Here is a 27,033-nt window from a genome sequence, read left to right on the forward strand (position 1 = left end):
TTTATTGATGATCTGGGTGAGGACACTGAGTGCACCCTCAGTAAGTTTGCAGATGACACCAAGTTGGCTGGAAGTGTCAATCTGCCTGGGGTAGGGAGGCCTACAGAGGAATCTGGACAGGCTGGAGAGCTGGGCTGAAGCCAATGGGGTGGGGTTCAACAAGGCCAAATGCCAGGTCCTGCACTTTGGCCGCAGGAACCCCAGGCAACGCTACAGGCTTGAGGGTGAGTGGCTGGGAGACTGCGTAGAGGAAATGGACCTGGGGTTATTGACTGATGCTCGGCTGAACACGAGCCAGCAGTGTGCCCAGGTGGCCAAGAAGGCCAATGGCATCCTGGTTTGCATCAAAATAGTGTTGCCAGCAGGAACAGAGAAGTGATTGTTCCCCTGTACTCAGAGGCACTGGTGAGGCAGCACATTGAGTACTGTGTCCAGTTTTGGGCCCCTCACTGCAAGAAAGACATTGAGGCCCTGGACTGTATTCAGAGAAGGGCTTGTGAGGGGTCTGGAGCACAGGCCATATGAGGAGAGGCTGAAGGAGCTGGGATTGTTCAGTCTGGAGAAGAGGAGGCTCAGGGGAGACCTCGTTGCTCTCTATAACTACCTGAAGGGAGGTTGTAGTGAGCTGGGGGACGGCTTCTTCTCTCGTGTAACTAGTGATAGGACTAGAGGGAATGGCATCAAGCTGTGCCAGGGGAGATTTAGGCTGCACATTAGGAAATACTGCTTGTCTGGAAGAGTGGTAAGGCACTGGAATGGGCTGCCCAAGGAGGTGGTGGAATCACCGACCCTGGAGGCGTTCAGGGAACGTTTGGATGTTGTGTTGAGGGACATGGTTTAGTGAGTGCTATTGGTGATAGGTGGATGGTTGGACTTGGTGATCCTGTGGGTCTTTTCCAACATTGGTGATTCTTTGATTCTATGATTCTAAAAGTACAGTGGGTAAGGAATCTCCATAATGGATAGCCAGCGTTTTAAAAGTTTTTTTCTGTGTGTTCTCTTGGATCCAATTTTCTAGTTCCCATAACAGTGTCTTAAGATATCTGCAGGATTAAAAGGGGACAATGAATTACTGTGGGAGTGGAATAAGCACTTCTTTTTCCCCTTCTTTTTTTTTTTTTTTTTTTTTTTTTTTCTTCCACCATATCTATGATTGACAAACAAATATCAATTACCAGATTAAATTTGGGATTTGGCTGATTATTTTTTTTTTCTGGAAGTTGCTGAATCATCAAATGTCTTTCTTCTTTTTCAAATAGACCAGCAAGTATCTTCACAAGCATACCGGCTTTAAAATGTTGTAATAGTAGTATGACTTCTGTCCCATAACATAGTGTACAACCTGTACTGTATACGAAGGCTACTAGTGGGCTACAAAGGTGGGCTAGTGGACAAAAGCCTTAGGAATTGTTAGGAAAAAATACGTATAAATATAAATAAATATAAATATACATATTATACGTAAAAATACAACTATGCTAGATGTCCAAATACTTAGAAAAATGTAAATAGTACCATCTGAATATTTGTAAGTGGACTTCTCAACCTTCAGTCCGTGAATGTTTTAAGTAATTATCAATGAAGCTGCGTTAATTTTAAAATGTCTTGCCTTCTAGAACTATGAAAACGAGAGGCGAAGTCGGTCAGAACTTGAGGTTAAATGCCAACGCTTAACGCTGGAACTGGCTGATACCAAGCAGATGATTCAGCAAGGTGATTTCAGACAAGAGAACTATGATAAAGTGAAATGGTAGGTCTCTAAAATCTCTTGAAGTTTCCTACTAACATGCAAATATTAATAGAATACTCTAGTTTTGTCAGTCAGGATTGAAGTTCCGTTTCATGATCTTTTTTTTGCTCATATGTACCTCATTTTTCTTCTATCCACTAATGGACCAATTGTCTCTTGCAGAATAAAATGAAAAACGCTACATAATTTGATGCATCAAATTAAAGTTTACATCTTCAATCTGAAAGCTTACTTTCTTCAATTTACTGTATTTTCAGAAAAGCCTTCCAGTTGCATTGCATGTAAAGACATGGGAGCTGTTGATATTAAACATTTCAAAACTAATATATTTTTTTTCAGAGTTTAAAAGCTATCATTTAATAGAAGGCCCAGTGCTTAACTGCAGTGTGATTGCACTGTAAATAGAGAGTAGAACCTTGGGAATTCACGTTTGACAACTTAAATGTTAAGATTTCTGGTTGTTAACCATGTTGAAGGATTTTTATAGGTCAGATTCTAAAATTCTACTTGCCAGAGAATCTTAGTATAACTTTCAAGTGTCTCTCTTCGGTTAAAAAAAATGAGTTCTTGCCTGTGCTTTGAATGCCCACATCATAAGCAAAAGAGTGAAAATGAACTTCTTTATAAATATTCTCATAGACATGTACTTTACAGTCCAGCTCCCTGATGGCTTCTTCAGTGTACTTGCAAGAAATCTGGCCCTCTGGCCTTTGGTAGATTTGTTGGGAAATGGATTCAAAAATGAGATTGGTGAATAGAAAACACTCTGTCAGTTCCTTGTTCATGTTGAATAAGGTCAAATACTGTTACTGAAACAAATGACTGTGCCACTAACCCATCTGAAAGAGAGTCTGTCTTCTGGATAACTGTTCACAGCCATATATACTAAAATAACCTTGGAATCTACCTGGAAGCTTGTTGCAAATAGGATGGATTGATGCTATGGTTTGCTTCCTGTGTGCAACTGCATCTTATTAAGTGAATTGTAATAACTTGCTTGTGAAAGGACCCAGTGTTTAACAGAGTACATTTAAAATAAGTCTTGAGTTGAAAAAGGCATGAATGAACATGCCAGACCTGTATTTGAGAGAGTAGGCTGTATTCATCTAGGTAGGCACAGACGAAGGGGAGGGGTAGAGCATTATTGGCATGCCTGCATCAGGGTATTTGAGAGCATTGCAGGAGTTAATCACTTCCAGACTCATTTCTGCCTTTAAAAATTTTCTGTTAAATCTTCTGGTTCTTGTGTACTACAAGTTATCTTAGTTTTAAAACTATGCTATGTGTAATATAAAGCTGGTGAGATTTTTTTTTCCAAACTGCAGACTTATGCAGGCTTATTCATTCCTTTGTTCTAACAGGATAAGATACAGTGTTGACATAAAGCTGCTTCTTTGTACATATGGAAATCACCGTTATTGAGGACACAACATAAACTTTGCAAGTGTGTTGTATGAATTTTTAACGTGAGAAGAATAGTACAACTCCCGCTGGCATCAAGTGACTGTGTACAAGGGAAAGAAGAAGATGAAAACAATTCTACTCCACTTTCTGTCTGATTAGGAAGATGTCTGAGTAGGATGAAGACTAGGGTCTAGTCAGACAAATGTCTTCATGCAAATTCAATGTCTATGAAAGATTAAAGAGAAATAGCATTAAAAACTTGACAAAACTAAAAGGTTGGGCAAGATTGTGTAAAACTCATTGCTAATTGGAGAACTGAACAATCCAAAGTTACACTGAAGAAGAATAATCAGAAGTGAATGAAATAATGTAGGATAGAAATTCAGAATTACTGTACTGTAATTAAGGATTATTGTTCAAATATATAAGAAAATTCTTTCCTATAATATGATTCAGTTGCAAGAGCTAGTAACTAAGAAAGATTATCATTAGTGGCAGAATTCATTGTTATGAACTGAAAGAAGTTAAAGAAATTAAGAATGAAGAAGATTCTTATTCATTACATCTTACACATTTTACCTTCTTTTCACAGTGAACGAGATGTATTTGAACATGAATTGTCAGAACTCAGAAGAAAATACGAAATACTGGAAATTTCACATAAAGCACAAGCTAAAGAAAGAAATGATTTATCAAAGGAGGTAAACATTAAACTTCCTATTTTTTGTCTTGTTTGTCACCTCATTTATTCAGCAGTCACAGTGGTTCAGTGATGGCTCCCTGTTGAGCGCTTCTGATTCAAAGGACTCAGACATATTTGCAATGTTTCCAAATCCGCTACCTTGATCTATTGGGTTTTGATAGTTTATTCTAGTACAAGCTTCTGTTACTCAGTATCCATTATCGCTGTTTGTGCAACTAGATTGTTTATAGGGAAGATTTCTTCACTAAACCTCCAGGGAGGTTGTGGATGCCCCATCCTTGGATGTGTTCAAGGCCAGGTTAGACAAGGTCCTTGGCAAAGTGATCTAAATGTGTATGTTTGGTGGCCCTGCTAGGCAGGGGGGTTGGAACTACATGATCCTTGAGGTCCCTTCCAACCCGGGTGATTCTGTGATTCTGTGATTAGTTTTTTATCTTAAGCTAGTTAGGAGTGAATCATCCAAAACTCTCTGCATTACTAATTTTTATTTTTATCTGAGGTAGATGTAACTTTACAACAGCTTTTCTGGAGTGAGAGAGTTTTTACTGAATCCCAAGAAAGAAGTTATTTGATTTCTATTACAGTTGTCTAATTTTTGGGTGGTTTAATGCAACTCAGTGTATCTTCCATGTAAAAACGAGACCAGTTTTTAAGCTGGGTTTATGTATAGAAATCTTCCCAGGAAACACCAAGAGAGTGTACAATTGTGTTTACACAGCAGGCATTCCAGAGGAGGAGAAATTTTGAGAGTGTTGTAGCCGGTATGACTGTGGATTCACATCAAGACTCAAATTGAGTATCTGTAATTTCTGATTTAGTACTATCACTGCTTAATTACCTCGTGGTTAGTAGATACTCAGGAATATTAAAGGACACTTCACATCTTTTCAGGGGACAACTATGAGAAATCAATCATGAAAATTCATAAAATTGAAGTCTTTTTTTCAACACAGGGTTACAACTTACGTTAACTGTAATTATAAGTATAGTTTTTTTCAGTTCAATTGATTTACGAAAGAGAATTAAAATGAAAAAGTATGTATATGTATATTGGTTAAATATTTATCTTTAAGTTCATGTCACAGTGTTATTTTTAATTTATAGCTGGCAACCATACAACAATCTCTCAACCTCTTGCAAAAAGATAAAGATTACCTTAATCGCCAGAACATGGAGCTTAGTGTTCGCCGTGCACATGAAGAAGATCGTCTTGAAAGGCTTCAGATTCAGTTGGAGGATGCCAAAAAAGCTAGAGAAGAAATGTATGAAAAATATATTGCATCCAGGTAAGTTCTGTGTTCAGTTCTATCAGTAGTCAAATATGTTCAACTGTTTTGCCTTGTTTCTCGCACAAACCCTGTTTAAAATTTTTCAGCTTCCAGAAGTTGTGTATTGGTTTCATATTTGTGTAACTGGAAAAAGAACTTTTCTTGGTTTATCAACTATTTATTTCTTAAAAAATTGATATGAGACTCCATAGCACTGAAAATATCTGTATTCTTCTGTATAGATAAAGATTTACTAAGGTAACTTTAATTGCAAAATAGAGAAAAGTGATTCTAAGTGCCTGTGTTGCAGCTCTTTTTTTGCCCAAATGAATCTTACTAAAACTAGTAAATGAAAGATAAAGAAAAAACTAGTATATGAAAGATAATCTAATTTGGAGAATAAAATATTTTCACAAACAAGTAAAATTGGAAGTGGTATGTTTCGTATCAGCTCTGTGTCATTCATATCTCAAGTTTGAATGCAGATAATCTAACAGTAGACTTGAGAAACAAATTGGTCATTGTGTGCTAGCCACAATGGTAAACAGTGTCAAACTTTTGTGTTATTTCAATTGCTGTGGGTTTGTGTATACAATGTCAAATAGAAAATTCTACATTATTTAGCAATGTCTTGCTTCATGTATAGTGCTATACAACAGAATTTCTAATCATACTAAGTTTTTTCTTACGCAGAATTCATGGTTATTAAATTCATGTAATTTCCTTACGTACAGATGATAAATAACACTTCCAAATTTACCCCCAAATGACATTAGATATTTGCCTATATGTACTTTGTTAATAGTCAGCAATATCCTTAGAACATCAAAAAATATCACAGAATATACAGAATCATAGAATCACAAGGTTGGAAAGGACTTACAGAATCATTTCGTCCAACTGTCCTCCGCTTCCTGTATCAACGTTACTACCCACTAAGCTACTAAACCATATCTCGTAGCACCTCATCCAGATGCCTGCTGAATAGTGCCAGGGACAGTGACTCCACCACTTCCCTGGGAAGGCTATTCCAGCACTTGACCACTCTTTCAGAGAACAAGTTTTCCCTTACATCTAATCTAAATCTCCCATGGCACAACTTGTCGCCTTTTCCTTGGGTCCTGTTTGTTGTCCTGAGAGAAGAGGCCAAATCCCTCGTCATCACAACTTCCCTTCAGGCAGTTACAGAGTGTGATGAGGTCTCCCCTGAGCCTCCTCTTCTCCAGACTGAACAATCCCAGCTCCTGCAGCCATTCGCCAGTAAGACCTTTGCTCCAGATCTCTCCCAGTTTTGTTGCCCTTCTCTGGAAACGTTCCAGGGCCTTGATGTCTTTCTTGTGCTGAGGGGCTCAAAACTGAACACAGCATTTGAGTTGCAGCATCACCAGTGCTGAGTACAGGGGGATGATCACCTCCCTGCTCCTGCTGGCCACACTATTTCTGATGCAGGCCAGAATGGCATTGGCCTTCTTGGCCACCAGGGCTGGATCGTGTTCAGCCGAGCATCAACCAACACCCCCAGGTTCCTTTCCTCTTCACAGGCATCCAGCCACTCAGCCCCAAGCCTAATAGCGCTGCCTGGGGTTGTTGTGGCCAAATTGCAGGACCCGGCACTTGGCCTTGTTGAACCTCATCCCATTGGCTTCAGCCCAGCGATCCAGCTTATCCAGATACCTCTGAAGGGCCTCCCTACCCTCAGGCAGATCAACACCACCTCCCAGCTTGGTGTCATCTGCAAAAGTACCGAGGGTACACTTGATCCCCTCATCAATAAAGACAAGATGGGCCCCAGTACAGACCCCTGGGGGACACCACTTGTAACAAACGGGTCACCAGCTGGACTTAACTCCATTAACTACTACCCTCTGGGCATGGCCCTCTAGCCAGTTCCTTACCCAAAGAAGGGTATACCCGTCCAGGCCACAGGCAGCCAGTTTCGCCAGAAGAATACTGTGAGAGACCGTGTCAAAGGCTTTGCTGAAGTCTAGGTAGACTACATCAACAGCCTTTCCCTCATCTACCAGGCTGGTCACCCAGTTGTAGATGGAGATGAGGTTGCTCAAGCATGACCTGCCTTTCATGAACCTGTGCTGGCTGGGCCTGATCACCTGGATGCCACGCACGTGCTGTGTGATCTCACCCAAGGTGATTTGCTCCATAACTTTCCCTGGTACCGAGGTTAGACTGACAAGCTTGTAGTTCCCCAGATCCTTGTTATGACCCTTCATGTAGATGGGATTCACGTTGGCAAGCCTCCAATCCACTGAGACCTCTCCAGACAACCAGGAGTGCTGATAGATGGTGGAAAGGGGCTCAGCAATCACCCCTGCCAGCTCCCTCAGCACCTGAGGGTGGAGCCTGTCTGGTCCCATGGACTTGTTGCAGTCCAGATGGAGGAGGAGTTTTCTAACTGTCTCCACCTGAATCGCCAGGGGCATATTCTGCAAATAAGGTGCCCTGAGGATAACTGATGTGAGTCTCAAAGGCAGATGTAAAGAAAGTGTTGAGTGCCTCAGCCTTTTCCTTATCCACAGTGGTCACATTTGCTGCTGCATCTAGTAAGGGATGGAAATTCTCCTTGGTTCTTCTCTTTCTGTTAATATATTTATAAAAGGATTTGTTGTTCTCTTTCTCTGCAGTGGCCAATCTGAGTTCAAGCTGGGCTTTTGCCTAATTTCCTGCATACCATCACAACTTTTTTGTAGTCTCCCCAAGTAGCCTGTTCCTTCTTCCAGAGACTGGAATTCTCGGAGTTGTAGAGTATTTTTCTCAGTCTCAACAATAGTTCCCAGCTCATCCACACCAGTCTTCTTCCCCTATGGCTTGCCTAACAGCACTCAGGGACAGCCTGTTCTTGTGCCTTTAAGATCTCCATCTTGAGGAGCATCCAAGGACCCCTTTACCTTTAAGGAGCGACTCCCAAGGGACCCCCGCAACAAGCATCCTGAACAGGTCAAAATCCACCCTCTGGAAGTTCAAGATAGCAGTTCTGCCAGTCATCCTTCTGACATCTCCAAGAATAGCAACCTCTTTAATTTCATGGTCGCTCTGCCCAAGACAGTCCTGTCTTGCTCCAATTTATAGGGGGGAGATGAGGTCCTTTTAATATCTGTATACCCGGCGTGAGATTAAGAAACAACGGTTCATATGTTGTTCCATCCAGTTTATTACCAAACCTAATCAGGGAGACGGGGAAGGGAAGGAGGGCGATAGAAAAGATGGAAAAGGAGCAGGAGTTGCGTAAAGCGGGAATAGTCACCAGCAGGATCCAGCAGCGGTCCCGTTGACTTCCCCATCAGTAGAGGAGGTTACAAACTACATAGGTGATACAACACATCTTATAAAACACAAAACCATACAATTGACAAACATAAGAGTTGCAGCAGCACACAATGTCAACTTGCCACAGACACCACTCGGTGATACCTCGGGAGTGGTGACACGAATGTTACATGATGAATAAAAAGTAGAAAGTGAAAAGAGACAACCATACATTTGGCAATAACCAATAACAAATAAATACAACAAATAGAGATACAACATTACCACCCACAACAGCACAAAACATAGTACTTTTGCAACCGAAATACAAAATGTAATCAAGAGGTATATTCAGTATTCTAACATGATCAAATTTTCATTATTTTTGTCATAAAACATTAGAGTCCTTTCTGTGTTCAGTCAAGGTCCATAGGAGTATTCTGAAAAAATAAAAGGAGACACCGACTTGCCCTATTTTTGGGGGGGCTTTGTTAATATGGTTAAAAAATGAGGGAACAATCCAGCAAGTGTTAATTTTATATTCCTTTTTCGCGGTGTCCTTGGCCTTCCAAGGATATTTGTTAAGGTATCCCATTAAGGTTAGGGAAACCAGCCTCAGGTTAGCTGAGCCAATCGACACAGGCTGGCCCGGGAGATCAGTGTTTCCCTTTGTTGTGAGCTTCCTAATGCATCCACCCTTCACCACCCCGTTCACTTGAGAGAGGTGAAGGAATTAGTTTCCCAGTGGTTCTGGTAGCTCTGCAGGTGTCACGGGGGGGGCACTGGGAACTGGGTTTTTACTTTCCTCAAGTCTAGTCAGCCATCCAGTAACAAGCATCTCAAGCCTATCTGTTGTCAATCCATCCATCAAATTTTGTGGAATACCCTTTTTCCAGCCCAGACACCAAAGTCCATTACGTTTATGATCAACGCTCCGTCTGCCTGTTTTTAGTGGAGACAAACCGTTTTCAGTTCCATTAAGTTTTGGGCTAGGTAGCCTGGGGGCAAGACTGGCTGCTGCAAGCCTCACACCTCTTGGCTCAGATTTACTGGGGAAAGAAACCACCGGCCCATATTTTCTTCCATAGTTAATTAACTCTTGGGCTACCTCCCCCCACGTCCATACTTTGCATCCTGACTGCAGATGATTGGGGGTTACAGTTTCTTCTAACACTGCCCGTGTTCTTTCTCCCTGTGACATAGCTTGTATCCTTGCTTGTAATTGTATGCCTGCGGGTTTTAGTGATTCCAGAAGCCCTCTAATTAAAGGGGTCATTCTCTCAGGATCAACGGGCATCATCATGGGCGATTCATGATGCGGCTGCAGCTTTCTATCATACATCAATTGGAGACAAGCAGCCTTTTGAACGCTCTCTACTAATTGGTCAGTAGTTCCAGTAATGGCAAGAGGGTCTCCCCTTTCTAAAGGGTTGAGACCACCTGCCCAATAGGCAGCCCTTTGCGTTAATGACCAGGGAGCACGATTGTTACCAGAATCTGATCGTCAGGAATCCCTCTTCTTCTTCAGGAGGAATCTGCTGCCAGAAAACCTCTGTTCTTCATGAGGAATCTGCTGCCAGAAATCCTCCGTTCTTCATGAGGAATCTGTTGTCAGAAACCTCCGTTCTTCTTCATGAGGAATCTGTTGTCAGAAACCTATCCTCATGGTTTTTAGTTCCTCTTTTATCCTCCTTGTTCTCCTGCCTACGTGACAAGGATGGGCCTTGTGCAAGAGTCATTGACTACCCCCTGAGATGGCCATCATCCTGAGATAGGTCCACACAAAGGAGCATTTCTCAGCTATTTAGTTGCAGTTCATCTTGCTCTCGTTGCCCCTGGCCTTGTCCATCTGCATTCCCCAAAGGATCTCACAACCTTTGCCCAGGATTTGCCTGGACTTGTTCATGTGTGTCCTTCAGACAAAGGATTTTACAATCCTTGCTCGGGACTTGAACAAGTCCATCTGTGTCCCCAGCAAGCTTTGAGACACAGAAGTTAACAGAGTAATATCTTACAAGTCCCCAACCTTCACAGCTCCCATCAGTCCTTCTCTGTTAGTAAAGAACAGGTCTAGCAGGGCACCACCCCTGGTAGGCTCTCATACCAGCTGTGGAAGGAAGCTATCTGCCACACACTCTAGAAACGTTTTGGACTGCTTCCTCTGCACTTTATTATATTTCTAACATATATCAGTGAAGTTGAAGTCTCCCATGAGAATAAGTTCTGGGGTTGTTCAGCTTCGGCAAGCTGCTCATAGAATGCCTCGTCCTTCTCTTAATCCTCATTAGGTGGTCTATAGCAGACCCCCACCAAGATGTCACCATCTTCCCCCTGTTCTATATCCATGGACACTCAACTTTATCATTCCCAACCCCAAGCTCTTCAACATCAAAACACTCTTTAATATAAAATGGCCACGCCACCACCCTTCCTTCTTTGTCTGTCCCTTCTGGAGAGCTTTTAACCATCTATCACAGTCATGAGTGTGGTCCCACCATGTTTCAGTAATAGCAACGAGATCATAATTAGCCTGCTGCACAATTGCTTCCAGCTCCTCCTGCTTGTTGCCCATGCTGTGTGCATTGGTGTGGATGCACTTCAGCTGTGATATCTGCCTCACCTCCAGATCCAGTATTGTTTCTTTAGGTTCATCTCTGATGAGCCCTGTTTTGTCCTTTTCCCCCATCTTAGCTAATTTAAAGCTCTCTTGATAAGCCCTGCTAGCTGCTGACTAGAATTTGTTGGTCCCTTTGAGACAGGTGAGTTCCATCCATGGACAACAGACCAGGGGCTGAGTAAACTGCCCCATGATAAATAAAAAACAAAGTTCCTGCCTCGATACCAGCCTCTAAGCCAACTATTCATTACTTCTGTTTTCATTATTTTATCATTCTACTCCTCCCTCAAGATCCAGGGCCTCAAACCTGTTATGGAGGGGCACCTGGGAAAGCGAGATAGGGAGTAAGAGGGAAGAGGAGGGTTGCCGCTGATGCCAAACTGGGACTTGCTTCCAACCCTCCTTGTCTTTTTGGTCCCCTACCTCAGCGCAACAGGACAGGGGTTCCACTGCACTGTGGGGGGCATCCTCCCAGCGCCCTTCCCTCTGGCACACTAGGGAGTTACTCCACCAGTCAATCTCCTGCTCACATGCCCTGAAGCTCGTTAGTCTCTCCACCTCCTCCTTGAGCTCAGCCACCACTGTGAGCTGACCTTCCACCTGAGCACAGTCTCCCCGCTGCTCTTCCCTGGCATAAGCAAACCCACTGCAACGAGAGGCCTGAACAGACACATCTCTGAGCAGGCCCTCCGTCTGGGTTGGCACATCTCTTTGTCTCTTTTGAGCGAGCTATCTGTCTAGTGGCGACCATGCTAAATTTGTTTTCTTGCAGACTGCCAATAGGTGAGCTGGTTTCCTGAGCGAGTTCACACAGAACTGGGCCAGCTCTGAAGCATGTGACTTCAACCAACCTGTGTCTGCCCTGTGTGGTTTAAGCTGAGACTGCTTATAACCTGGAGGCCTAATCAAGATCAAGGGTGGGCAGTGCAGCTCCACCCACACTACCTCTCTGCAGAATGACAAACACCAGTTGATTAAATGAACATCCTCTTGAGCTTAAGAGAATTAAGCCAGTTCAGCTTTCTTTCAGTTGCATCCTTTTGTTTGAACCGCAAGGTGTAACTGCAAATTTGTATAAATCTATAAATCTTGTGTCCTTGTAAAACTTAAAATTTACTTGATGTGTTCTTAATGTGATTCTCCTGTAACTACTAAAAAACATTGTTTTCTAAATAGGCATTTAAGAGCACTGTACTGAAATTATCAGCTATAGCGCAACTTTAAAGTCTTGCCACAGGAGGGAAAGTCTTACTTTCATCACCTATAGAAATAGTAAGTAGCTATGGTAATAGCAAGTAGTAATACTAATAGCAAGTCATTGTCATCCAAGTACCAAGAAAATAATGCTAGTTGATTCTGTATGAGTTGTATCTTGAGATTCTGGCCTTCGCCATTCATTTATTTTGTATGTACTTAAATGTACAGTGCATGAAGAACTGAAAAAAATTGCTAGCAGGGACCTTACATTCCAGTATAATGTGTTTTTTGGGATCATTAACTATTTCACTGTATCAAAGACCTTCACAAAATACCTTGCTAAAGAGTGGTACTCTCGAGGAAGGAAGGGAGAAATATTTACTTTTACTTTGAAAAGTCAACAAAAATTCTGTGTTTTATTAAAAAGCTGTCATGGTTCTATGTTTTTTTGTTTTGGGGTTTCAGTATTCCACATCAAAACATCATGTAGTGTACGGGGCATTAAAGTGTCACTGCCCCAATTCCAGGTACCTATCCCTATACATTACAGAAGTCACAGGATCTGGCCCTTCCGGGTGGGGGGGGCGCTCTCTTGCTGCCTTGCAGTGGGTGCTGGAGGGTGCTTTCCTAGCCATTCCAATCTTTTCAGGTTTGACTCAGTCCCGGGAACTCTCTCTCTCTCATCTTGTCTGATTTATTAATCTCAATTTCAATTAAATTGTATATATTGTGTTATCTTGTATTCCTATATTATAGTAAAATAAGTTTTCCTCCATAGATTGTTGCCGCTGCTCTTTTCCTCCCTTCCTTCCTTCCTTCCCATTTTTTGTGGGACTGGGGTGGGGGAGGAGGACAGAGGCCTGTTGCCCCTGTCACGAACATAGATTGATCTAGTCAACTCCGTGAATGATTTTTTGGCGCCCAACGTGGGGCTCGACTGCTTTTTAGCTTTTAGAACGAATCTCTTTTTCTCTCTGCTCCTAGAGAGCTTCGTTAGGGGGCATTATCAGTAGTTCAGGTTTCTATGCTGGAAAACCTGACCTTGAAAGATTAGGCGTACTGCCAGTGTTCTGGGATATTTGTAAACTTTGAGCTCTACTTAGTCTGGGTAGTGCCTTTTTTTTTCTTTTTTTTTCCCTCCTCTTGTTAGCTTCAATTAATTAACCCCTTTTTAGCAAGCACCAGCGACGAACCCACTCGTTATCGTGGGGATGCTGGGTAAAGGATTAAAAGCAATTATGTTACTCACAACCTACTGGCCAATAATCCATCTCACACTTGTGTGTTGTGGAATTGCATTCATATATAACTACCTCAGGGCACTGATGGAGACACCTATATTTTACCTATATGCAGTGTGGTATGATTTGAATTCTGACATTTACATCCCAGAAGGAATGGCTAATTTCACAAACAGCTACATGCCAAATGGAATAGCTAATTTTACAAACAACACGATGTTCAGACCAGTCTCCGGGTTTTCTTCTCGGTTTATCAAACGTTTTTCGAATCTTGAATTAATACTCATGTTGGTGTGCGTGTCGTTAATTTTCCTGAATGTATTCCAACGCATTTGTAATAAGGAGTCTCCTCCAAAACCAGAGAATGATGACTGGCAGGGAATATGGAGAGGTTTAGGAAAGGTCTTAGAAGCATGGGGACCCGCAGTGTCATGGGATTTTACTCTTGAACACCTGTGGGATCCTGAGAAACTAAGCCAGTATTTGAGTCAGGGACGATGTGGCTTACATAAATCTAAGGAGGTACAACTTATTTGGGGTTTGGCTTGTGCTTACCGTGCCCTATATAATACTATTCTGGAGAGAGAGAGTTTCCGAGCTGAGGTTCAAGCCAAAGGGGAAAATCCCCAAGTCAAATCTAATCAATTAAAGGAGACACCAGTAACAATACCAGTTGCTCCTGTGGAGGGCAAGAAATGGAAACGAGTGTCTTCGCGTCTTGAACAAAAAAGAGAAGAGGAGGAGGTGGAGGAAGATCCAGGCAAGGGGCCCTCCTCAGAACCACCACCATTACAGAATCACAGAATCACAGAATTGTAGGGGTTGGAAGGGACCTCCAGAGATCATCGGGTCCAACCCCCCTGCCAAAGCAGGTTCCCTACAGTAGGTCGCACAGGTAGGCATCCAGGCAGGTCTTGAACATCTCCAGAGAAGGAGACTCCACCACCTCCCTGGGCAGCCTGTTCCAGTGCTCCGTTACCTCACTGTAAAGAAGTTCTTGCGCACATTTGTGCGGAACTTCCTATGCTGCAGTTTCCAGCCGTTTCCCCTTGTCCTATCTCCACTCATCACTGAAAAGAGTCCGGCCTCGCCATTCTGCCCCCCACACCTTAGATATTTATAGACCTGGATCAGGTCCTCTCTCAGTTTCCTTTTCTCAAGGCTGAACAGACCCAGTTCACTCAGCCTTTCTTCATAGGGGAGATGCTCCAGGCCCTTCACCATCTTCGTGGCCCTCCGCTGGACTCTTTCCAAGAGATCCCTGTCTTTTTTGTACTGGGGAGCCCAGAACTGGACGCAGTACTCCAGATGAGGTCTTACCAGGGCAGAGTAGAGGGGGAGGATCACCTCCTTTGACCTGCTGGCCACGCTCTTTTTAATGCACCCCAGTAAGCCATTGGCCTTTTTGGCCACAAGGGCACACTGCTGGCTCATGGCCAACCTGTCATCCACCAGGACACCCAGGTCCCTTTCCGCAGAGCTCCCCTCCAGCAGGTCATCCCCCAACCTGTACTGGTGCATGCAATTATTCCTCCCCAGATGCAAGACTCTACACTTGCTTTTGTTAAACCTCATCCGGTTTTTTTCTGCACAGCTCTCCAGCCTATCCAGGTCTTGCTGAATGGCAACACAGCCTTCAGGCATGTCAGCCAATCCTCCCAACTTCGTATCATCAGCAAACTTGCTGAGGGTGGCCATTACCCCCTCATCAAGGTCATTGATGAAGATGTTGAACAAGACCGGACCCAGCACAGACCCCTGAGGAACACCGCTAGTTACAGGCCTCCAACCGGACTCTGCACCACCAACAACGACCCTCTGTGCTCTGCCAGTCAGCCAGTTCTCAACCCACCTCACTGTCCACTCATCTATCCCACACTTCCTCAGCTTTGTTATAAGGATGTCATGGGGGACAGTATCAAATGCCTTGCTGAAATCAAGGTAGACTACATCCACTGCTCTCCCCCTATCCACCCAGCCAGAGACAACATCATAGAAGGCTACCAGGTTGGTCAAGCACGACCTCCCCCTTGTGAACCCGTGCTGACTACTCCTGATAACCTCCTCTTCTTCCAGTTGTCTGGAGATGACATCCAGTACAAGCTGTTCCATCACCTTTCCAGGGACAGAGGTGAGGCTGACTGGCCTATAATTGCCTGGGTCTTCCTTCCTGCCTTTTTTGAAGACCGGGGTGACATTGGCTATCCTCCAGTCTTCAGGCACCTCCCCCGTCTTCCAAGACTTCTCAAAGATGACAGAAAGCGGTTCAGCAATCACCTCTGCCAGCTCCCTCAGCACCCGTGGATGCATCCCATCGGGTCCCATGGATATGTGAATATTGGTGTTGCCTATGCGCTCTCGGACCACCTCTTCCCTGACAGAAGGGGGGTTTTCCATTCCCCAGATTCTCTCACTAACCTCCAGGTTCTCAGATTCCCGAGGGGGAGCTTTTTCACTGAAGACAGAAGCAAAGAAGGCATTCAGTATCTCTGCCTTCTCAGCATCCCCCATTACCAGAACACCCCCGTCACTTAGCAGGGGAGCCACATTCTCCCTAGTCTTCCTTTTACTGTTAATGTACTTGAAAAAACCTTTTTGATTATCCTTTATCCCCTTTGCCAGATTTAATTCCAGGCGGGCTTTAGCCTTCCTTGTCGCATCCCTGCAGACCCTGACAACATTCCTGTATTCTTCCCAAGTAGTCAGACCCTTTTTCCACATTTCATGGGCCTTCTTCTTTCCTTTGAGTTTGTGCACGAGCTCCTTGCTCATCCACACAGGTCTCCTGCCACCCTTTCCCGATTTCTTCCTCACAGGGACGCACCGATCCTGAGCTTGGAAGAAGAGCTGCTTAAATGCTGACCAGCTCTCAGAGGCCCCCTTGCCTTCCAACACCCTAGCCCATGAGACAGCTCCAAGTAGGCCCCGAAAGAGATCGAAGTTGGCTCTCCTAAAGTCCAGGATAGCAATCCTACTTTTTGCTTTACTTCTTCCACTCAGGATCTTGAACTCCACCATCTCGTGGTCACTACAACCCAAGCTGCCCCCGACCTTTACTTCCCTGACAAGCCCTTCTCTATTAGTGAGAATAAGGTCCAGCAGTACCCCTCTCCTCGTCGATTCCTCAACCACCTGCATCAGGAAGTTGTCTTCAACACATTGCAGGAACCGTCTGGACCGCGCATGCCTGGCCACATTGCTTTTCCAGCAAATATCTGGATGATTGAAGTCCCCCATAAGCACCAGCGCCTGGGATCGTGACGCTGCTTCTAACTGTTTGTGGAAGGCCTCATCAACCTCCTCCTCCTGATCAGGGGGCCTGTAGCACACACCCACAACGGTGTCAGCCATACCAGCCCGCCCCTTGATTCTTACCCACAAGCTCTCCACTGCTACACCACTCTCCCCCAGGTGGAGTTCAATACATTCAAGCTGCTCTCTTACATAAAGAGCAACTCCACCACCCCGCCTTGCCGGCCGATCTTTCCTAAAAAGCACATAGCCCTCCATGACAACATTCCAGTCATGCGAGCTGTCCCACCACGTCTCTGTGATCGCAATGAGATCATAGCCATGTGACCGCACGCAGATCTCCAACTCTTCCTGTTTATTTCCCATACTGCGTGCATTAGTGTATAGACACTTCAGGGAGGCAGCATTCCCCTGCCACACTCCATCCCTTCGAACTCCACCCTCGTCACCCATCAAGTTCACTTTTGAACCTCGAACTACCTGAACCTCAGCAGCCCTCATTTTGTCCCCTTCCCCCTTCTTACCTAGTTTAAAGATCTTTCAATGAGGCCTGCCAGCTCCTGGGCTAGGATCCTTTTACCCCTTGTAGACAGTTGAGCTCCATCTGCAGCCGTCATGCCAGGAGCCGAGTAAATTGCCCCATGGTCAAAAAAACCAAAGTTCTTCTGCCTGCACCATCCTCTAAGCCATTTATTGATGAGGAGGGCTTTTTTGATCCTCTCAGAGTCCTTCCCTGCCACTGAAGGGATAGAAGAGAAGATCACTTGCATTCCCACACCATCCAGTACGCTCCCCAGACCCTTGAAGTCATTTTTGATTGCCCTTAGGCTTCTCTTGGCAGTATCATCACTGCCAACCTGAACTACCAATAAGGGGTAGTAGTCAGACGGGCGAATAAGCCCAGGCAGCTTTCTAGAGATGTCCCTGACCCGTGCCCCAGGAAGGCAGCACACTTCCCTCCGGGTGGGGTCAGGACAACATATCGGGCCCTCAGTTCCTTTTAGAAGGGAGTCTCCTACAACTATCACCCTCCTTTCTCTACCAGAAGAGGCGGTCTTCAAGCGTGGAGCCGACCGCCTCTCCTTAGCAAAGCTCAGAGGCTGTTCCACCACCTTGTTCTCAGCCTCCTCACCCTCCAGTTCCAGGGTTTCAAACCTATTACTTAGGGGCACCTGAGGAACCGAGGTAGGTTGAGGAGGGCGCTGCCTGCGTCGCTGAGGTGGGACATGCTGCCATTCCTCTTCACCTCCCAAGTCAGCTCTCTCGTTTTTACTACGGTAAGGCAGAGAGTCCACTACAGGCTGGGGGTTGCAATCTCTGCTTGTTTCTTGCAGAGAGTTACACCACCAGTCTATCTCCCTCTCGCAGTCCCTAATGGATCTTAACCGCTCCATTGCGAAAGGCAAAAGGAAAAACTAGGAAACATGCAGAAGAGAGTGATGAGGAGGAAATCTCTATTACTACTCGCTGGCCTCTAAAGATGACTGAAATCCAAGGTTCAAGAAAGGAGTTTACACGGCACCCGAATGAAACTCTTGTTTCCCGGTTGGTTCGCTGTTGGGACAGTGGGGCCCATAGCTTGTCTCTAGATGGTAATGAAGCTCGCCAACTAGGCGCTATTGCCAGAGATCCAGCTATTGATAGAGGAATTAGTCGATGTTCGGATGAGGCTGCCTCCCTCTGGGAACGAGTGTTAATAGCCGTGAAGGAAAAGTATCCCTTCAAAAATGGCTTGAAGATTGCGATGAAAAAATGGGATACAGTTGAAAAGGGTATCCAGTATTTGAGGGAAATAGGTGTGGTGGAAGTGCTGTATGACCCTAACTTTGTTCCTAACCACCCACGCCAAGACCACAACCCTGAAAAAGTGAGGATGACACCTGAGGTATGGCAGAAACTCGTGACAACAGCACCGGACAAATATGCTGCTACACTAATGTCAGTGTGTGACAGATACAACGAACAACAGAGAACGCCCTTAGTTTATGAATTAACTGTTACGCTCCAAAACTACGAACAATTGCTGTCCTCAGTTCATGCTGCCGTTGCTGCTGTTTCAAAAATGACGGAGCAAGTGTCTCAACTGATTAACCGTGACAAACCTGTAGCAGTATCAGAGATGCTTGATGAAGATCAGGATAATCAAAAGAGTCTAATGAAGGAGATGAAGGAGATGAAGGAGATGATGTGAGCCCACCTAACTAAAGACGATGAACCTTCCTTCTCATGTGCACCATCAAAAATCTCAGCTGTTAGAGGCAGACACTCTCCGGCTCAAATAAGGGATGACACACCGCGAATTGTCTTATGGTATTACCTACGTGACCATGGAGAAGACATGAGGAAGTGGCACCGTGAACCTACTGCTGTATTATGAGCACGGGTGAGAGAATTACAAAGCAGATCAACCACCAGTGCAGTTGCTCCAGTTACCACAGGTAATGAATAAAGGGGCCCTGCCCTCAGTCGGGGGGGGAAAGGGATAATAGAGTATATTGGACTGTGTGGATTCGATGGCCTGGCACATCAGAACCACTGAAATATAAGGCACTGGTGGACACTGGTGCACAGTGCACTCTGATGCCCTCGAGTCATGAAGGGACAGAATCAATCCATATTTCTGGAGTGACCGGGGGCTCTCAAGAGCTGACTGTGTTGGAGGCTGACATAAGCCTCACTGGTAAGGACTGGCAAAAACATCCTATTGTGACGGGCCCAGGGGCTCCATGTATACTAGGTATTGATTATCTCAGAAAGGGGCATTTCAAGGATCCTAAGGGGTATCTATGGGCCTTTGGAATAGCTGCTGTGGACACAGACAACATTAAGCAGCTGTCTGTTTTGCCTGGCCTGTCAGAAGATCTGTCTGTTGTGGGGCTGCTGCGAGTAAAAGAACAACAGGTACCAATTGCTACAAAAACGGTGCACAGGCATCAGTATTGCACTAACAGGGATTCTTTGCTCCCCATTCATAAGTTAATTTGTCAACTAGAGAGCCAGGGAGTGATCAGCAAAACTCACTCGCCTTTTAACAGCCCCATATGGCCAGTGCGTAAAGCCAGTGGAGAATGGAGGCTGACGGTGGACTACCGTGGCCTGAATGAAGTGACACCCCCACTGAGTGCTGCTATGCCAGACATGTTAGAACTCCAGTAGGAACTGGAGTCAAAAGCAGTCAAATGGTATGCCACCATTGACATTGCTAATGCCTTCTTTTCCATTCTTTTGGCCAAAGAATGTAAGCCACAGTTTGCTTTCACATGGAGGGGCATTCAGTATACCTCGAACCGTCTGCCCCAGGGGTGGAAACACAGCCCGACCATTTGCCATGGGTTGATCCAAACTGTATTGGAACAGGGCAGTGCTCCTGAGTACCTGCAGTACATTGATGATATCATTGTGTGGGGCGATACAGCAGAAGAAGTCTTTACAAAAGGAGAGCAAATAATCCAGATCCTTCTCCGTGCTGGTTTTGCTATTAAGCGAAGCAAAGTGAAAGGACCTGCCCAGGAGATTCAGTTCCTAGGCATAAAGTGGCAAGATGGCCGTCGTCACATCCCGACAGGTGTGATCGACAAAATCACTGCTATGTCTCCACCCACTAGCAAAAGAGAGACACAATCTTTTCTGGGTGCAGTGGGCTTTTGGAGAATGCATGTTCCAAACTACAGCCTCATTGTAAGCCCCCTTCATCATATGATGCGAATGAGAAATGAGTTTACATGGGGCCCTGAGCAGCAGCAGGCTTTTGAACAGCTTAAACAGGAGATAGCCCGTGCCATGGCCCTAGGGCCAGTACGGATGGGACAGGGTATAAAGAACATCCTCTATACTGCTGCTGGAGAGAACGGTCCCACTTGGAGTTTGTGGCAAAGAGCCTCAGGAGAGACCCGAGGCCGACCCCTGGGATTCTGGAGTCGAGCCTACAGGGGGTCAGAAGAGGGCTACACTCCAATTGAGAAGGAGATCTTAGCCGTGTATGAGGGGGTTCGGGCTGCTTCTGAAGTAGTCGGTATTGAAACACAGCTCCTTCTGGCACCTTGACTGCCAGTGCTGAACTGGATGTTCAAGGGAAAGGTTCCCTCCACCCATCATGCTACTGATGCCACTTGGAGTAAGTGGATTGCGTTGATTACACAGCGAGCGCGGATGGGGAACCTCAGCCGTCCAGGAATCCTAGAGGTCATCATGGACTGGCCTGAAGGTAGAAAGTTTGAAACACCATCAGGAGAAGAAGTATCTCATGCTAAAGAAGCCCCACCATACAATGAACTACCAGAGAATGAAAAGAAATATGCCCTGTTCACAGATGGATCGTGTCGTATTGTGGGAAAGCATCACAGATGGAAAGCTGCTGTGTGGAGCCCCACACGACAAGTTGCAGAGGCCACTAAAGGGAAAGGCGAATCAAGCCAATTTGCAGAGGTAAAGGCTGTCCAACTGGCCTTAGATGTTGCTGAATGGGAGAGGTGGCCAATGCTCTGTCTTTACACTGACTCATGGATGGTGGCAAATGCCTTATGGGGGTGGTTACAGCAGTGGGAGCAAAATAACTGGGAAAGAAGGGGTAAACCTATTTGGGCTGCTGAACTGTGGAAAGACATTGCTGCCCGAACAAAGAATATGGTTGTGAAGGTGTGCCATGTAGATGCTCATGTGCCCAAGAGTCGGGCTACTGAAGAACAGCAAAATAACCATCAGGTAGATTGAGCTGCCAGATTTGAAGTGGCTCAAATAGACCTGGACTGGCAGAACAAGGGTGAATTATTTCTGGCTCGGTGGGCCCATGAGACCTCAGGTCAAGGGAGAGATGCAACATACAAATGGGCTAGAGACCGAGGGGTGGACTTAACTATGGATGCCATTGCACAGGTTATTCATAACTGTGAAACATGTGCCATCATCAAACAAGCCAAGAGGATGAAACCTCTCTGGGAGGAAGGGCAATGGCAAAATTATAAATATGGGGAGGCATGGCAGGTTGATTATATCACCTTGCCACGATCTCGCAATGGTAAGCATTATGTGCTTACTATGGTGGAGGCAACCACTGGGTGGCTTGAAACATATGCAGTACCCCATGCTACTGCACGAAACACCGTACTGGGTCTCGAGAAACAAGTCCTGTGGCGACATGGCACCCCAGAAAGGATTGAGTCAGATAATGAGACTCATTTCAAAAATTCTGTTGTAAATACTTGGGCCAAAGATCATGGCATCGAGTGGATTTACCATATTCCCTATCATGCACCAGCCTCTGGTAAAATTGAACGATACAGTGGATTGTTAAAAGCAATGCTAAAAGCACTGGGTGGCGGAACATTTAAGCACTGGGAGAAGCATTTGGCAGAAGCCACCTGGTTAGTCAATACCAGAGGATCTATCAATCGTGATGGTCCTAACCAATCCAGTTCCCTACATACCGTAGAGGGAGATAAAGTCCCTGTTGTACATGTAAAGAACATGTTAGGAAAGGCAGTTTGGGTTCTTCCAGCTTCTGGAAAGGGCAAACCTCTCTGTCGTACAGTTTTTGCCCAGGGACCAGGATCCACCTGGTGGGTAATGCAGAAGAATGGGGATGTCCATTGTGTACCACAAGGAAACATGATGCTGGGGGAGTGCAGTTAGTAATTCCATGTATATGTATATAGCCATATGTGTGTAGTGCATTTTAATCATTTTTTGTTTGTTTGTATATATGTATATATATATTAAGCATGATGTAACGATGTAGAATAAGGGGTGGAATGTCATGGTTCTATGTTTTTTTTGTTTTTGGGTTTCAGTATTCCACATCAAAACATCATGTAGTGTACGGGGCATTAAAGTGTCACTGCCCCAATTCCAAGTACCTATCCCTGTACATTACAGCAGTCATAGGATCTGGCCCTTCCGGGTGGGGGGGGCGCTCTCTTGCTGCCTTGCAGTGGGTGCTGGAGGTGCTTTCCTGGCCGTTCCAAGCTTTTCAGGTTTGACTCAGTCCCGGGAACTCTCTCTCTCTCATCTTGTCTGATTTATTAATCTCAATTTCAATTAAATTGTATATATTGTGTTATCTTGTATTCCTATATTATAGTAAAATAAGTTTTCCTCCATAGATTGTTGCCACTGCTCTTTTCCTCCCTTCCTTCCTTCCTTCCCATTTTTTGTGGGACTGGGGTGCGGGAGGAGGACAGAGGCCTGTTGCCCCTGTCACGGACATAGATTGATCTAGTCAACTCCGTGACAAAAGCAAACACAAAAACTTTAACAGCATGCATTCTAAAATAAGTAAATGATTTCAGCTTTTGTTTAATGCAGAGGAGTTATTTGCGAACTCAAGTACTGGTTTCTAAAAAGTACAAGCCATACTGCAAATCCTAGAATCAAAATACTTTATGGTTGTAAATGCATGTTTAATATAACAAAAATAATAAAAGCATATCTATTTCCAGACCTGTAATGTCTAACAGTGGCTTCACTGCGGATTGATTATTCTTGAATAGCAGCTGAATGCTATAGAAATTAACATCCCTTTAGCTGTTAAATAGAATCATAGCATTGCTCACATTGGAAAAGATCTTCAAGACCATCAAGTACAACCACAACCTAACCACGCTACCCTACAGTACAAGCCTTTATAGTTTTGTAAGAGCAATTCTGTATGGGGTTTTCTCCATTTTCAGGTGAACTTCCAAATTTATGAAAAAGGAAGATGACAATGTTAATCTGAAATGAAGTAATTTGTAATCTTTTAATATCTTCTGCTTAAAAGCTTAAATATTTATTTCAGGTAATTTATTTGTGACATTGACAGGATGAGTACTCAAATCTTTTTTTTTTTTCTGCTTTATTTCACAAATGTCTACAGCATGTAATCTTCAAAGTTTCTTGCGATGTTCACACTCAGATGAGACATGCAAATAGTACACATCAATATCGTGTTGTAGCTTGGAATTATTCTGAGTTACTAAGTTAATTTACCCTTCCTACTGATGTAGAAACTAGAAAATTTTGCAAAATGAGGAATTAAAAACATTTTCAGTGGTTAATTAATATGAACACTTGCAGAAATTCTTTGCCACCCTATACAAAAATGGTTAGTGTTAAATTGCATGATGAATCAATGTCAAATTACTTATATATTTTACAGTTTGCAGAAAGCTGTTATTCCTGGTAAAATTTTCAGTAGATTTACAGAGCAATATAGGCTGGTATGTATTCCAACCAAACTGGCAGGAAAACAAGTAAGAATCAAAATATTAAATTGTAAAATACGCTTGTACTGCTGTACCAGATGCTTTGATATTTTGGCCATACAATTCTTTTTACATTCCTCTGTCATGTGTTTATTTACAGGGACCACTACAAAACAGAATTTGAGAAGAGATTGCATGAGGAATTGGAACAAATAAGACTGAAAACAAATCAAGAAATTGAGCAACTTCGAAGTGCTTCGAAAGAGATGTATGAGCGTGAAAACAGGTAGATAAGATGTGGCAATAACAAAATTAGGGCAGAAATTTGCAAGTAGTATTTTTGTGCTAAGGCATAGTCAAAGTTGACGAATATTAAGTTAGAAATGAATTTGTTTTAAAATTGATGTGAATCTTGTAAATGTTAACAAGAAATGATTTTTATGTTAACGATACTGTTATGTTAATCATGAATATTTATTATAAACAGATTTACACTGACAGCATCAATTAAAATAGCTATTAAAATTCTTCTCCATAAATATTAGTAGTTTGAAGTTTATTCAGCTGTGTAATGTTAACTAATTCATGCAAAATGTGTTGATTTTTTTTTTTTTTTTTTTTTTTGTCATGGTCTGGTCTTGAAACCAGAAGGAAGGTATTGATGTAGAAAGTAATGCAGGAAAAAATGAGAGAAATGAATAAGGCATCTTCTAAACATCAGTCTTTGACTTACAGCATTTTCGTTCACAAAAGCATTATTTTCTTGTAGAGTATTATAAAAGTGTCTTTTGAAGAATATCCTAGTCCTACAAAGACCTACAGGCTAAATTTTCTAAACGTCTTTTCTTGTTAAATATCATGGAATTATGAGCAATATTAGGCATATATAAGTCTTCAGGGATCCCCATAGAGATTTAGACTACTTTTAGTATGTTTCTTAGCTTGTTTTTTGACACTATTCTTCCCTTAAAATGGGAAGAGCACTGAACAATTCTTGTAAACTCATCATAGATGTCCTGAAAGTGCCTTGTGTGGAGGAGGAAATGACTAGAGTAAAAAGATATTTGTAGCATCAGCATCTGTTCTTCTAATAGGCAGCTTTGCTATTGCTCTGAAGTGTATAAAAAGAACGTGACTCTTGCTGTCTGTCTTCTAGCCAACTGAAGGTTTTAATTAAAAATATTACATCACTGTGTACTTTTGCAAGTGTTAGTAAAATTTATATATAACAAACACACACATCCACGCCACTTCCTGTATTCAAATCTATGTTCAGTTACAAAGAGTGATTTGACAGTTTGTGGAGACTTGATGAGGGTCTGTACATCACTGAGAAAGCTATCAAAAGTTATTTTGTTTGCATCTGGAATAAATTTGTGGAAGCTTTTTTCCTCACTTTGAAATAATTACTTTTGAAATGTAAGTCCCTAAGATTTTATTTCATATTTTGCAGGAAAAATGATTTTTGGTTTGTGATCTTTCTATAAAATAATTAAAAATTCTATCATAAGATGGTGCTTTTCTGTCTGAAGTTCCCTTCAGTGGTGGGACAGATGGAAGCCTAAATGGGAAGCAGAGCAATTTGTAGTGAAGTTGTGTGATGTGATGAGATGCTGACTGACTGTGACTGAAAATAAGATGCTGATTTTATCCTCAAGCTGAAAGCATGGAGCTAATATAATACTTCGCTCTTCTTACTCCTTCCTACCTGCTGAGCCTGACAGAACTGATGTTTCCCTTGAATTTATTGATAGTTGTTTTACACTTGGATGAGTTAGTTTAAGAAGCTAAAATAAGGGGTAAGGAGGAGGGGAATCCTATTAAAGGATGATACTTAGAGCCTTAACTTATTTGGGATCAGTTCCATTTGTTCAGTTGCAGTCATCATTGGTGATGTTTGCATTAGCAAGCACAAATGAATTCACAGAGCCCTGGATTAGCCACGTAAGGTTTTATTCTGGATTAGCTGTAGTCTGTTCCTGTAGGTCAAACACAGTTAAATGGTTTTGAGCATGTTAGATGCCCTCTGTGAGCAGATCTTCAGTCTTACTAGAATCCAATTTATGCACTCTAGCATAGTTTTGGGGTGAGAAGTGCAATACAATGGCAATTGTTAGTTTGAACCAAGTTTCCTGGTTGTCTCCAGTTAACCAGCTTGTGTCGAAATCATGTCAGTGTTTGCTAGCTGAGTTCCTTTTTGAGAATCCAAATAATGCACTCTGAACACTCTGAACACTAAAAGGCATTCAGCCTTGAGCCTCGTCAGCTCAAACCAGCCCAACTTTGCTTCAGAAGATTCAAAACCTCTTTTTTCTAATTTACCAGACCTGTTCAAGAATATGTAGGTAGTAGTCCTGTCCAGTTTTAGAGATTTTCACTTGTATGATAGGCTTGCCATATACATGATGTTCAATGTGGCCTGTATGTATAGCAATCAGATGTTTTACCTTTTTTAAAAACATGCTCATTATCTGTAAACTGGCAGTGTCACTAATGTGTTTCCTAGCTCTATTGCAAATATTTCAACAGAAGTTGCATCACATCTGTGATTGCCATCATGTTGCTTAGTAGTACTTTACTCATGCTGGTTTTTCTCTGTATAATTTTCATTTCCTTAAATTAACGGTTAAGCAAAATAGTGTATTCTCTAGTTGCTGTTGTTGTAGTTGCTCTAGTAGTGACTGTACATCTACCATTTAATTATCATCCACTTCTCTTCCTTTAGTCTTAAGATTGCAACTTTGTGTTTTGCACTAAGACTTAATATGGTCAACCTCACTGTTGTTAAGAGAATTAACTGCCATATTCTTACAGTTTGTCAAGAACCAGTTTAAATAGTGTACTCTCAAGATGAATTGCTGAATTTCATTGGTAAATTTTGCAGCCTAATAATTCTATTTTTAAGGTAGATTTTGTTATCATTCTCTCATCCATAAACAGGATTCCTTTTTTATGAAGCCAAACTGAAAGGAATCTCTAAGGACATCTAATACATTCAGAGTGCCAGAGGGTGTTCACATCACTGGAGCAAACTGTAGATATCTTCAAGTAAAATCCTTGAAAATGTTCATAATATAGATCAGACCTTCAGCAACAACTGTTCTGTGGTTATTGCTGTATCACAATACTTAATAATAAAAATACAGCTTATAAGCACTAAGT

The 27,033-nt window shown here is 43.2% G+C and overlaps 1 protein-coding gene across 2 annotated transcripts in view; it reads left to right on the forward strand.

Moving 5' to 3' along the window:
* Positions 1–27,033, forward strand: part of PIBF1 (progesterone immunomodulatory binding factor 1) — a 152,503-nt gene that overhangs the window by 23,727 nt on the left and 101,743 nt on the right. For both annotated transcript variants that reach the window (XM_042867776.1, XM_042867777.1), the window contains exons 5-8: positions 1,617–1,750; positions 3,747–3,855; positions 4,962–5,143; positions 24,032–24,157. In XM_042867776.1, coding sequence (XP_042723710.1) covers positions 1,617–1,750; positions 3,747–3,855; positions 4,962–5,143; positions 24,032–24,157 — 551 coding nt within the window. The remainder of the gene's footprint in view (positions 1–1,616; positions 1,751–3,746; positions 3,856–4,961; positions 5,144–24,031; positions 24,158–27,033) is intronic.

The sequence above is a fragment of the Lagopus leucura genome, unplaced genomic scaffold, assembly GCF_019238085.1.
Source record: "Lagopus leucura isolate 7727_CA_CO unplaced genomic scaffold, USGS_WTPT01 Super-Scaffold_100001, whole genome shotgun sequence".
Classification (NCBI taxonomy): Eukaryota; Metazoa; Chordata; class Aves; order Galliformes; family Phasianidae; genus Lagopus; species Lagopus leucura.